Source organism: Arachis hypogaea, chromosome 13, assembly GCF_003086295.3.
Source record: "Arachis hypogaea cultivar Tifrunner chromosome 13, arahy.Tifrunner.gnm2.J5K5, whole genome shotgun sequence".
In the NCBI taxonomy this organism is placed as follows: domain Eukaryota; kingdom Viridiplantae; phylum Streptophyta; class Magnoliopsida; order Fabales; family Fabaceae; genus Arachis; species Arachis hypogaea.
The window spans coordinates 2,108,982-2,121,274 of NC_092048.1; the positions used below are offsets into that span (position 1 = coordinate 2,108,982).

The 12,293-nt window shown below is 32.8% G+C and overlaps 1 protein-coding gene across 1 annotated transcript; it reads right to left on the reverse strand.

The window, feature by feature from the left end:
* Positions 1 to 1,451: 1,451 nt before the first annotated feature.
* On the reverse strand, positions 1,452 to 2,710 carry LOC112735693 (uncharacterized). Its single transcript, XM_025785216.3, has one exon. The coding sequence runs from the start codon at positions 2,536 to 2,538 to the stop codon at positions 1,951 to 1,953; it is 588 nt and encodes a 195-aa protein (XP_025641001.1). The 5' UTR covers positions 2,539 to 2,710; the 3' UTR covers positions 1,452 to 1,950.
* Positions 2,711 to 12,293: the final 9,583 nt, after the last annotated feature.

Sequence of the window (12,293 nt, forward strand, 5' to 3'; positions counted from 1 at the left end):
TGAAATTTAGTTTTTAAATTTAAGATAGTATTTTTCATTCTCATTTGAGTTTGAGGTGGATATTAGAATATAATATAATATTGGTGGATTAAGTTAATTAGGATTAGGTTAAATATAGTTGGTATAATAAAAAGTTGATACAATAGATATATTTAGTGAAATTGTTAGTGATTATTATAGTAATAATTATCAATATATATGTATTAGATTTGGATTCTCTAAAGTTTGAATTTCATTTTAGAGAGTAAAGTGTGATCTTTCACCATTTATTTTATAGGTAAGACTAAGAATAAATATGAGAGAGAAACTATTTAAGAGTAGAAAATCACACTTTATCTTCTAAAGTTTTAGAGAATCCAAATTCATATGTATCAATTATTATATTGGAACAAGAATTCATAACACATTTTTTCCTTAAATATCTGTGTTTATAACATTTAGCATATCATAGGTCCACATCCGTCCTTTTTACACAATTAGACACTTTAACTAACAGCTGTAAATTTTTATTATTTTGTTTTTTTGGCAAATGATGATTGGTTAATTCTAACTCCTGAATTTTTGTCGTTAAACTAGCATTGAATTAACTTATCATCTATACTTTAATTATCAGTAATATTAAAGAGACAAAAAAAATTAATCATTAATTAATATTAAATAAAATAAATTTTAATTATTTTTTATTAATATTGTTTTGTAACCAAATATTTCGATTAATTACAAACTTTTCAATAGATTCGATCAACTGTACAACTATTTTAGAAGTTATAGATAATCTTTAATCATATATATAACTCTATTAATTAACCAGCAATCATTGCAATTAAAAGTAAATGCAGAGGTAAAATAACATCGGGATTAATCAACGATAATACCAAGAAGAAAATAACTAAATTTAGTTTATTTAATTTAATATCTATAATTTTATCTATATAATATTTATAATTATATATTGATATTATATTTAAAATTATATAATTATTTTAATAATAGTTAATAATATTAAATAAAATAATTTTAAATTATTTTTTTATTATCTCCGAATTATTATTGTTAGTCGAAACTCGAAACCATGCTTATACCTTTTCCACTTAATAACTTACGATCATCTTTCAAACTCAATTGTCATGTTCTAAGTTTCAATAATTTCAGTAATGATATTTTCATCCAAAAATGTTGGACTTAAAATTATAACATATATACACCACATTTTTAATATTAATCTTGTATGAATTTACTCAAATTTTCTCCGACAAAATTTCTTGAAGTGTGACTAAAATTATGGTATTTACACTAAAACCAAACTCTAGGGTTATATGCATAATATACCAAAAAAAATTACATAACTTTTTAGTACACTTTTCAATATATTCTTTTAATTGTACACTCTAGTCATATACTTTTCTTTTATATATACTTTTAATTACTAAAAATATAAAATATACACAAAATTAACTGATACAACGTTACTCTTTTACCAAACCCAACTCCTTTCAACTTTAGTACACACAATTATACAATCATCATTGAAACATGGCCCAATTTAAGACCACTGTATTTCTACATATCAGGTTTCCCATGGAATATGTCTAATTAAAAATATATCCAAAAATAAAAAAATATAGATGATATATAGAGAGAGTGAGTTAATTAAAAACGGTAATGCTGGAAAAAAATAACTAGAATTTATCTTATTTAATATTCATTAATTATTATAATAATTAATAAATATTAAATAAAATAAATTTTAACTATTTTTTTTGTTGTTACCAAAATTTCCAAATTAAAAATATACCAAAAATTAAAGCGACAAATGATAAAGAGTTGGTGACATATTATAAAGAATAATAGTAGAGAGATGAAAACCAAGTTGGGTTGGTCTAGTGGTTAGCTCACTAGTCCGCTTAAGCAAGTGTAAAAATAGTAGAGAGATGAATGTTATTTTGAAATTCAGCGGCAAGTCTTGTGAACGATGAAGGTGTTCGTACAAGAGGAAGATCTTCTGTTAATAGAAGGGGTAGTAGTACAAACCTTCTCAGGGAAGGCCTCTTCACATATCTGACTGAAGGCCTTAACGATGATATGATGGTAATGAGGTTCATTCAGCTGAAGAAAACACTGAAGAAGATCCTGAAGATCATCCTTAGATTCAATCTCTTTCTCGAAGATCATTTGGAGCATGGAATGCCGGAAATCATGATATGGGTCCGAAGAGTCCTTCTCAACTGCAAGTGTATCCATGAGTGGGCTTCGTTTGGGGATAATAAGGTTATTGCTGATATGGTCATGGGTGGTTTCGGATTCAGAGATTGTGGTGGAGGAATCTTCGTCCTCAGCGCCGGAGAAGGCACCGTTGTGCGAAGTAGTGGTGAATGAAGAAGCCATGCTGCTAGGGTTATTTGTGTTGTTCTTGGGAATGGAGATTTTGGGTTTTGGGGTTGGTTCGTGTACCTCTAAGGCCTTTGTTTTGCCGCAGCCACAGCTACCGTTTATTGTGAATACGGTTTTGAAAAGAGCTTGTTTGTTGTTGGAAGACATTAAGATCTCAGTTGCTTGCTATATCTCTCTCTCACACTATGTATATACAGAGAGAAAAGCTATCTTGTTCATCTCTTTCTCATAAAAAAGCAAATGCTGCAAGTGATAGTAATAAAAATAATATTATGAATTTTTATACTGAATTGGAAGGGATGGGCATTAATTAAAGAGATTAATTAGAAGTAATGTATAGAAGAGATTGATGCCTATATGAGTTTGCTTTCCCTTCTTTTATTTTCTTTACTTTACTTCACATAAATTACACCAATAGATATGTAGAGGTAGATGGTGTTGTTGGTGAGATTCCTTTTCAAATTTATTACTTTGTGTGTGAGATTTGAGAAAGATAAGTGAAGATTTAATGTAACATATGTAAAGTCTCTTTCGGATGTTTGGTAGGAGAAAATGGTTGAAGTTTAAGGTTATATATATATAAAGAAGGTAAATTTAACTTGTTCTAGGAGTACACTTACGGGATTAATCATTTGATCAAATCTTAGGGAAGAATGGTGTGTTCTTCTTTTATTTGAATTTTTTTTGGTCTTTCTTAATGATTGTTATTCAATCTTCAGATAACTATTATATTTTTTAGAGTGGTAATGCTAGGGATACAAAAGAACAGTTAGAACTTACCTTATTTAGTATTCATTAATTGTCGCAACAATTAATGAATATTAAATAACACAAATTATGACTATTTTTAACTAATTTTCTTTGGTTACAAAATATTTTCATTTCTAGAATAATATTTGAAAGAGAATCATCATTTTCTAATAATATCTCTGATTTTTTAGTTTACAAGTAAAAAAATATGTCCTTGCTAATAATTTAGGAGCATATAAAACTTTTTTGTTATTATGTAATTAATAATTTGATTTTTTTTAAAGTTGTTTAGTTAATTTTTTATTTTATTAACTGAAACTATTAAGAAGAACAAAGTTAAAGAAAATTAAAAATTATACTTTATATTCTCAATTAAAAAATGAAGAGAATTCATTTTCAAATTATTTTTCATTTGTTTAGTTTTTTCAAGTGACATCAATATACTTTAATGCTCAAAAAGAAAAACAAAAAGTTAACAAATAAGGAAATTACACTAACATATCAAAGTTAAGAATATTAACAAACTCTATTATGGAAGGTTCTAGCAATCTAGCCACACTGCTTCGTCAGTAGTTCTTCTTGCTCCATATCAAACAAGCCAATCTGCTATCTTGTTGGTTTCTCTCAAAATCCAATTAATCTGCATAGTCCAAGGTCTCAGGAGAAATTCCTGGATCTTGGTAATAAAAGATATTTTTCACCTTTTTAGTTAAATGAATCAAGGTTTTTGAGAAAAAAGGGTTATACATTTAGACAATCAATTTTGTAAGTGATATTTTTAATGCCACATTTTTAAGTTAGAAAAAATATAGATAGATAATATAAATCTGTCAATTTTTTAAACAATTCTAATTAATATATATTAATTTTATATTTAAAAAAATAAAAAATTGATTAATAGGTCATTAAACAAATTTTGAAAAATTAGAATTTCACTCTGCCTCCATTTCATTGTTACGTTACTTTTCTTTTGGTGAAACCACAAAATCCTCACAACTCCCATCCCGAACGTGAATCCTCGTCTCCCCAAATTTCAGCCTTCCAGATTTTTATGTTAAACGCCGTCATCCATTCTACCGCATCGTCGACCGTATATTTCACCGGAAGCCGCTCCCAACACCGGCCATAACGCATCCGGAGGAAGCACCCGACGCCCTTAGTAACACGATTCATGTTGTCCCGAAGCTGCGAATAAAAATTCCGCATCCCTCGACCGCTTCGTCGGTGGAACGTACATATGGAGAAGAAGGAACGAATGTATCATTCATTGATGTGGGTGATGAGTCTAATTGTATCAATGGCAATTATCTACGTGTTCATAAGGTGTCTTTTGTCTTTTTATGAATGTGTGTCTTCTAATGGAGGTATTTTTTATGCATGTATTTTTAGAAAGTGTCTTTTTATACATGTGTCTTTTAATAGAGGTGTCTTTTGTGGATGTGTCTTTTAAATGGAGGTGTCTTTTGCGAATGTGTCTTGTACAGGAAGAGTCTTTTTGGCTATGTTTGGTTCATGAATGGACACAAACATAGACACAAATACATGAACATTGAAAACATAGACACAATGGGACACAAAATTTTTAAGTTATTTGGTAACTAAATGCAAAGCCAGAACAATCATATGAAAATATCAATATTGCCCTTATCACAAAATACTACCACCATCTTATTTCTTCTCTACCATCGTCTAAACAATCGCCACCACCACCACTTCTCGATTACCATTAACAACTCTTACATTAATAAAAAAATTAATCAAAACAAAACAAGACAAGATCTAACAAGCCTTAATCAAGAGTCAACTGAATAAAAAATTAAAAATACATTTTTTGATTTCTTGAAGAAAAAAAAAAACAGAAAACCAAAAAAGGAGATGCAGTTAGGAATATAGGTGAAAGTAGAGGCAAAGTGCAATAGTGGAGGCGTTTCTGTAGAGGCGGTGCCAGCGATTCTGGCAGAAATGATGGCACCGGCGGTTCTGCGATTTCAAGCAGCAGTGATTGTTCTCTGAATTTGGGAGAGGTAGCAGTGGCAAATCTGGCAGAGGGAGAAGAGAGGCAATGGCTATGGCGGTGGCGTGAAGGAGGGACATGGCCATGGAAGAGAGAAGATGGAGGAAGGGAAATGGAGGAAGAATTTTCGGGTTAGAAACACATAATAGAGAAGATAATAAAAGGGAAAAAAGGGGATTAGAGTTAGATAAATGAGGGACATAGTTGGAATTTCAAAAAAAAAAAAGGGATAAAAATATAAAATTTTGTGTCTTATAAGTTGTGTCTCAATGTCTAAACTCAAATGAGAGACACTAAAAATATGTATTTTGTATATATACTTGTGCACCACTGTGTCTATAAAAAACTTGTGTCTCAACAAACAAACGGTGAACATATGCCACCGTGTCCATGTCTTTAGTGTCCAATGACCCTAACAAAACGCATAGTTTGTGATTGTGTCTTGTACAGGAGGTGTCTTCTTATACATATGTCTTGTACAGGAGGTGTCTTGTACAACAATGGTGGCACTTAGATACACTTCTGAAGACCAATGGTTGCTCGCCGACGAAAGCGCAGGTGGCGCTAACTACCGTTGACGCTGGCGATGGAAACTCACCCAAGAATGGAGGAGGGATGTCGAGAAGGGACAGCCGTCGGGGTTGGGGAATGAGGCTGGACTTGAACGGTGAAAGATAGGGTTAATTATGTTTGCTAGTGGTAATTGGGGTCAATTAGGTTTACTATGGGTAATTGGACATGTATTTTTTTTTCTTTTGAGATGGGTTCTAGAGTCCAGTCCAATAGAAGTTGACAGGATCCCTCTTGATTACTTAACGAGATTGTTTTAACTAAGATCAGGCCTCTTTAAACAGAAAAAAGTTCATAACAAAAAATATTTCAACAAGAAAGATATCTCGAATATCTCATAATCCAACTCTTTTTGAATGTCTGATACTACAACCAAATCCAGTTAAAATATATTCTAATACATATAAAACATGACTTCATTGAAAGGGAAAATAAATAAATAAATAAATAAATAAATAATTAGTAAAAATTAAGAAAGCATTAATAATAGGGAGAGAGATAATTTCAAAAAAAAAATTCAAAGAAGAAAAGGGATACAATTTATTAATAACTAATGAGTAATGTTAAAGGGTTATCAGAATTTATTGAATTATATATTAAACTAAATGAATTAGATTGATAACTAAAAATGATGGCCAAAAATAATAAATTATTATGACCTTCTAACATTTTTCTTTCTTAATTTTATGGTTAATTCATCATATCATAATCACTCCTATTTATAATAAATTTTACTACTAAAGAAAATATATAATTGAGATGTTGGATCCACTTTTACTCATTACATTATATTCCGCTTAAAAATAAGTTTACCTTTAAGATTGTGAAAAAAAATTTAAATTCTAATTACAATTAATACAAGTAACAAATAATCCTAATAATATTTCCTATATTATTTTTATTCTATTGGACAAAATAAAAATTACTACCAGAATTCCATTGTTTATAACAAAGTCGATCATTCATAATCTAATGAATTTATTTATATCTATCAATTGTTTCTGATTGGTTTTGGGACACAAAAAAACGACCCAACAAGCGATTGAGAGGCCAACTCTGGAGCTATATTTGGAAGGGAGATTGAGATTGAGATTGAGAAACTGAAATTGAAAGAGAGAGTGTGAGACTAAATTAAATATCTGTATTATGTTTGGTGTAAAATATACTGAATTGAGTCATATATTAATATTATGTATAGTTTAAGATAAATATAGAGATTGAGGGGTATATTTAGAATTTAAAAAGGTAAATGAGAATATTTTTTAGAATAAATATTATTAAAGTTTTAGCCTCCATCCTAAAAAATTCCGGTCTCTTGTGTCGCCACTTTCTTGGGGTATTAAAGGGACTGAAGTTTTGTACTACAAGAAATGTGCTGAGTACCGTCGGATTTAGCGCCGTACATTAGCGTCGGCTTTACCGAAGGATTTATCAATGATTTTGGTGTGGGATTCAGCATGTCAAACAATTACCAGCGGATTACCGCTTCCGATAGTAAATTCGCCGGTAATATTTGTGGGGAAAATAAAGAAAATAGGCGCCAATTTTAGAGTCAGAATTACCGTTGAAAAAATTTCGACAGTAGACACGTTTAGTGAAATCCTGCGTTTTGGCGATCCGCACCGCATTACCGTCATTGGTAATCGTGCCCTAAATTTGAACTGCGAACCCTCTCCCCCTTCATTGCAAATCTCCTCTTTCTCTCTCTCTACCCTCTCTTCTCCCACTCTCTCTACCCCTCTCCTCTCCCTATCGTTCCGTGAGAAACGCCGCCGCTGCCGCCTCGTGTCGCCGCCTTCCTCCTCTTCTTGCACTATCCTTTCTCTGTGACAAGAGAGTTGCTCAAGCTACGCCTCTGCTCCGTGAAGAATCTGCATCGTCTCGCCATTGCGATGAGCAGTCTGCAATGCCACTGGCCACCTCCTCCATTTTAAGTAAGTTGGCCGTTTCGACTATTAGTGTTTGAATTTTGCTGTGAAATTGCTTTTAATATATGTTTTAAAAATAAATTGAACAAATGGAATTGATTACTATATATGAAATTGAGTTTAGGATTTGGATTTTGTTAGTTTAGAATTTTGTAACAACTCAATTAATTATTCAATTTTATTGGTAATAATATGATAATAAGAAATATTATTTTATTATATTTATACTAGTTATAAATTTAATATAAGAACAGAAATGGTTTGCTCTAGGAATACGACTTTAGTTATTTGGAAAAATTGATGGATTTTTATGTAAGGCTGTCAAATAAAAATAGTTATATTAAGAAAAAATTAGTATAAGACCAGAGATTTATATATGCGAATTTGGTTATAAACTTATAATACTAGTATATTCATTATTTGATGCGTGTGTATTTTTGATAAATTGTTTTTGTTATTTGATCTATAAATTATGAAATTAAAATGAAAGCTTTTTAACTATAATTTTTAGTTGGCCATTAAAAATAAATAGTTAAATTTTCATTTTTCATAAATCTAATCTTATAACAATCTAATGATTGTGTTTTATAAACAACATATGCCTACTTATAAGGCTACCCAGTCATAATAATGTGTTTTCATGTGATATAGGTCATTACAAATTTAAGTAATAACTTGTTAGGTACGTCTCCGTATATTGAATTTCTAAGTTGCATTAGTCCATGGTACAATCCCACTCACTCAATAAAATTCGTACTTAAAGTTTGAATTTATACATGTCACATATTATTGTGTTTGATTATGTTAATTTGTTGACTAATTGTGAAAGTAAGTAAAACTAATTATCCTTGATTTAAAGGTTATAGAATGTCTGAAATGAAATTTGTGTTTATGATTTCATTTGTATATGATTCTAACCTTGCAACATATGTATATGCGTCAACATGGATGCTCTACATTTTAAATTAGTCATGTTCAAAATTTATTTATTGCTCTAGATTTTAAATTGGTCATGTTCAAGATTTATTTATCACTCTAAGATATAAGATTTTGGTCTTCTAGCTTACATATTATATCTCCAACCTTCATGAGATTAAGGATTATTGCTTTGGATTTGAATCATGAAGGCTCCTTGTTTAGTTGAGTTTAATTGTTGTGAATTTAATTGAGTTTTGAGTGATGCTATGGATTGAGATTTGTTGGATTTGTGGGAACCGTAAATGTGGATATATGTCCAATTTTAAGGGAGGTTATGTCAATTTTTTTTAAGATAATGTAAATGTTGAATGATTTGTGTAGTATATATGCTGATTAGTGTTAATAATATATTCTCTTTGCAGACATGACAACAGGTAGCAGAGGTAGATCGAGTGGGTCTCGTGTTCGTGGTAGAGGGAGGGTTTTCACTGAATCTCCAGGGACTGCTCAGTCATCGCCCCTCTACCCCCCGACTACCCCATCGAACCCTGTGACGTCCCGCAGACCAACAGTTCATCATGGTTCCAAATCCGAACTACGTGCCTCCTTCTATTACGCCCCATACAGATCCAGTGACAAAGTCCACGGTGAGTGATTTGTCTAATGCGTCCTAGAAAGATGCCCCTCCACCACCGCCCGTCATAGGATGAGGATTTGGTTTGATGGCATACAGTCGTGAGTTATTACTATTTTAATATCTTTTATACGAATAAGGTTTATATGTTTTTATGTGTTTGTTTATCTTAAGTTTTTACATTGATAGGTTTTCACTGAATAACAATGCATGTACATAGGAGATCTTCGAGGTTATTAAGTCAATGTACGACCACCCATAATTGAGCTGCACAAAGATCCCTGCTGAGACCAGATAGCGATAATTTCAAAAGTAGGCGGTAAGAACCTAATGTTGAAACTGTATTTGAACTGTATTTTATTTTAAAAAACTAATGTTGTTGAATCACTTCTTTCCATTGAAATTTATATGGGATACGGAATATGATCTCATGATCAGGAAGATCTATGACTATTGGACAACTAAACGACTTCAGCAGATTATGAGCGACGTTTATCAGGGATGCGACCACCTAACGATCTGAATCCGTCTATCTATCAAGAAGGAATTAGAGGACCATTTTAGAACTGATGAGGGGTTCAAGTGTCGTTGTCTGACGAACATCGCTAACAGGGCTTTGTTGAGGTCTTCGAAGTATACGGGTGGGTCGCGACCTTCATGAAGACGAAGAGCAGGCTAGTAAGTAGTTTACTAATGTTTGTTAATTATTACTTGAATTAGTTGTTTCTTGATTTATTTTATTGGTTGATTTCAATATGTGTAGTCTAAGTCGTTGGATCATGAGGAGACACTGGCGGACACCTTCAAGTATACCCATATGTTGAAAGCCAACAAGGAGAGATTTGTTGATGAGTGGTCTGCGGCTCATTATGTAAGTTCCAATTAATTCTAAATTTGAAACTTATTCAATTTAAAGTCAATTAATTGTTATCCTAATCACAACGTATGTTACACAGGAGGACTACACGCAAAGATTGGAGGTCGCGACCTAGCAATCTCAGCCGCCTAGTGGGAACGACGACCCCGGCTCCGGTACCTCAATGGTAGATCCTGATTGGATTTGGCGTGAGACTGCCTCTGAGCCCCACAAGAATCACGTCTTCGGGTTCGGGTTGTTCTTTGCCAGCGGCCTCCGCACCTCCGTATTAGCGGCTTCATCTGCGTCTGCCTCTGCCACCCGCCCTGTCTATTCCGAGGAAGTTGTCGACTTGAGGGAGGAGGTGCAGAAGCTCACACAGGAGCTTCACCAACAAGCTCAACAGTCTAAGCAAGGGTACAATAAGCTTTTTGCACACATGGGAGACACCGCAACCATCAACTTGGAGATGATGGAGAAGTTGGAGTGGCTAGAGCATTTGTGAGAGCGGATGGAAGTGTACAACGAGCAGATGCGTGCTAGAGACAGCGGCACTGCTGTTAGGGCACCGACATCAGCACCTACTCCGCCGCCTCAATAGGGAAACACGACGACGACGATTACCTGGATCTGTAGGATTTAGGAATTTAATTTAATTTATTTTATGCCTATTTCATTCTATTATACTTCTGTGACATTTTATTATATTCAGACAATTGATATTTAATAAAATCATTAGTTGATTTCTGGTAATTTTGAATTTTTTCCATAACTATGTTAACCAGAAATTCAATTTGACTATTAATTGTGGCTTAATTGTGAAAAAAAAACTGCTGTCGGATTTACCGTCAGAATAATCCGACGGTAATCAACAACTTAGTCTCGACAAATTCATTAATAAATCGACAAAAAATCCGCCGATAATTAGCGTCGGACGAAATAATCCACCAGTAAATAATTTTCAGCGCCATTTATAGCGTCAATTTCAATCCAAAGATAAATTCGACGTTACTCAACGTTTTTCTTGTAGTATTGTGTCCCAGAACTGAAATTTTAGTTATAGTCTCTGACCACTAAACACAATACTGAGTCTCAGTACCCAGTTTTAGTCCTAATCGCTAAAAACAAATAACGCTACCTTGAGGAGTGAACAACGGCTCTACTACTCCATCCATTTCCAGGAGTCTCTGCATAAGAGTTGGAGGTGATCTTACCCTAATCTCATTCTTCTTACTACAAACCCACCTTCCACCATGAGCAAGGAAGTGTCGGTCACCTCTTCTCCGCCATGGTTCTTCTTCTTGAGTTTGCCACTGAAATAACTCAAAGCTTCCGCCTCCTCTTCTTCTGTGATCACCTGATAGACAAGTTCCATCTCCGTGTGACTCTCACCATTACTATTCCAATGGAATACAACTACCATAAGGGTATGTGTGGTCAGAGGAATTATAAATTATTCCTAGGAATTTTAAGATGGGAATATCATATTCTTATATTTGGTTCAAAGTTTGAAAAACTATTCCTAAGCAAGTTTGATTCCAGGAAATCAAAATACCATCATTTCAATTCCCACATTTTCCTTGGGTATCTTTAATTCCCATGGAAATGGAATCTTTATAATAATGTAATACTTGAACCACACACACCCTAAGTGGAGGTGGCCTAGCCACGATTGGGGAAACGTGCTAGAGAGCTCCTTTTGCCACCTCTTAGCAATGATGTAACTGACGTTCACTCATCTCAGTTTCTAGATCACTGGTCGAGTCATTGATATTGTGTATCAAATATGTCACATTTGTCTTCATCATCACAATCGACTTTTCCTTCACAACGACGTCGTCTTCTACGCCATTGCTAGCCATGTTGCTATGAGTTATTCTGCCATCATTGATATCGTCTTGTTCATCTAAGTCGGTTGGTTCTGGATGCTCCAATTGTAGATTTAGGTTTTTTGTTTCTTGATTTTTTTTTGGATTGTTGTTAATTATTTGAAATTTGGAATGATTCGGATGGGTTTATATTCTTTCTGATTCTGAAATTTGGCTCTAGTGTTGTATTTTTGTTTAAATTTGTGCTTGAAATTTTGGATCTGTTTGTTCTTCATCTTCAGTTTTTATTTTCCGCAATTGCACTAAACCAAGATTTTAACATATATATATTTTAAATTTTTATAGCAAACTTCTCTATAAATATGGATTTTTAATCTATTGATGAAACACGGAAGCAATAATT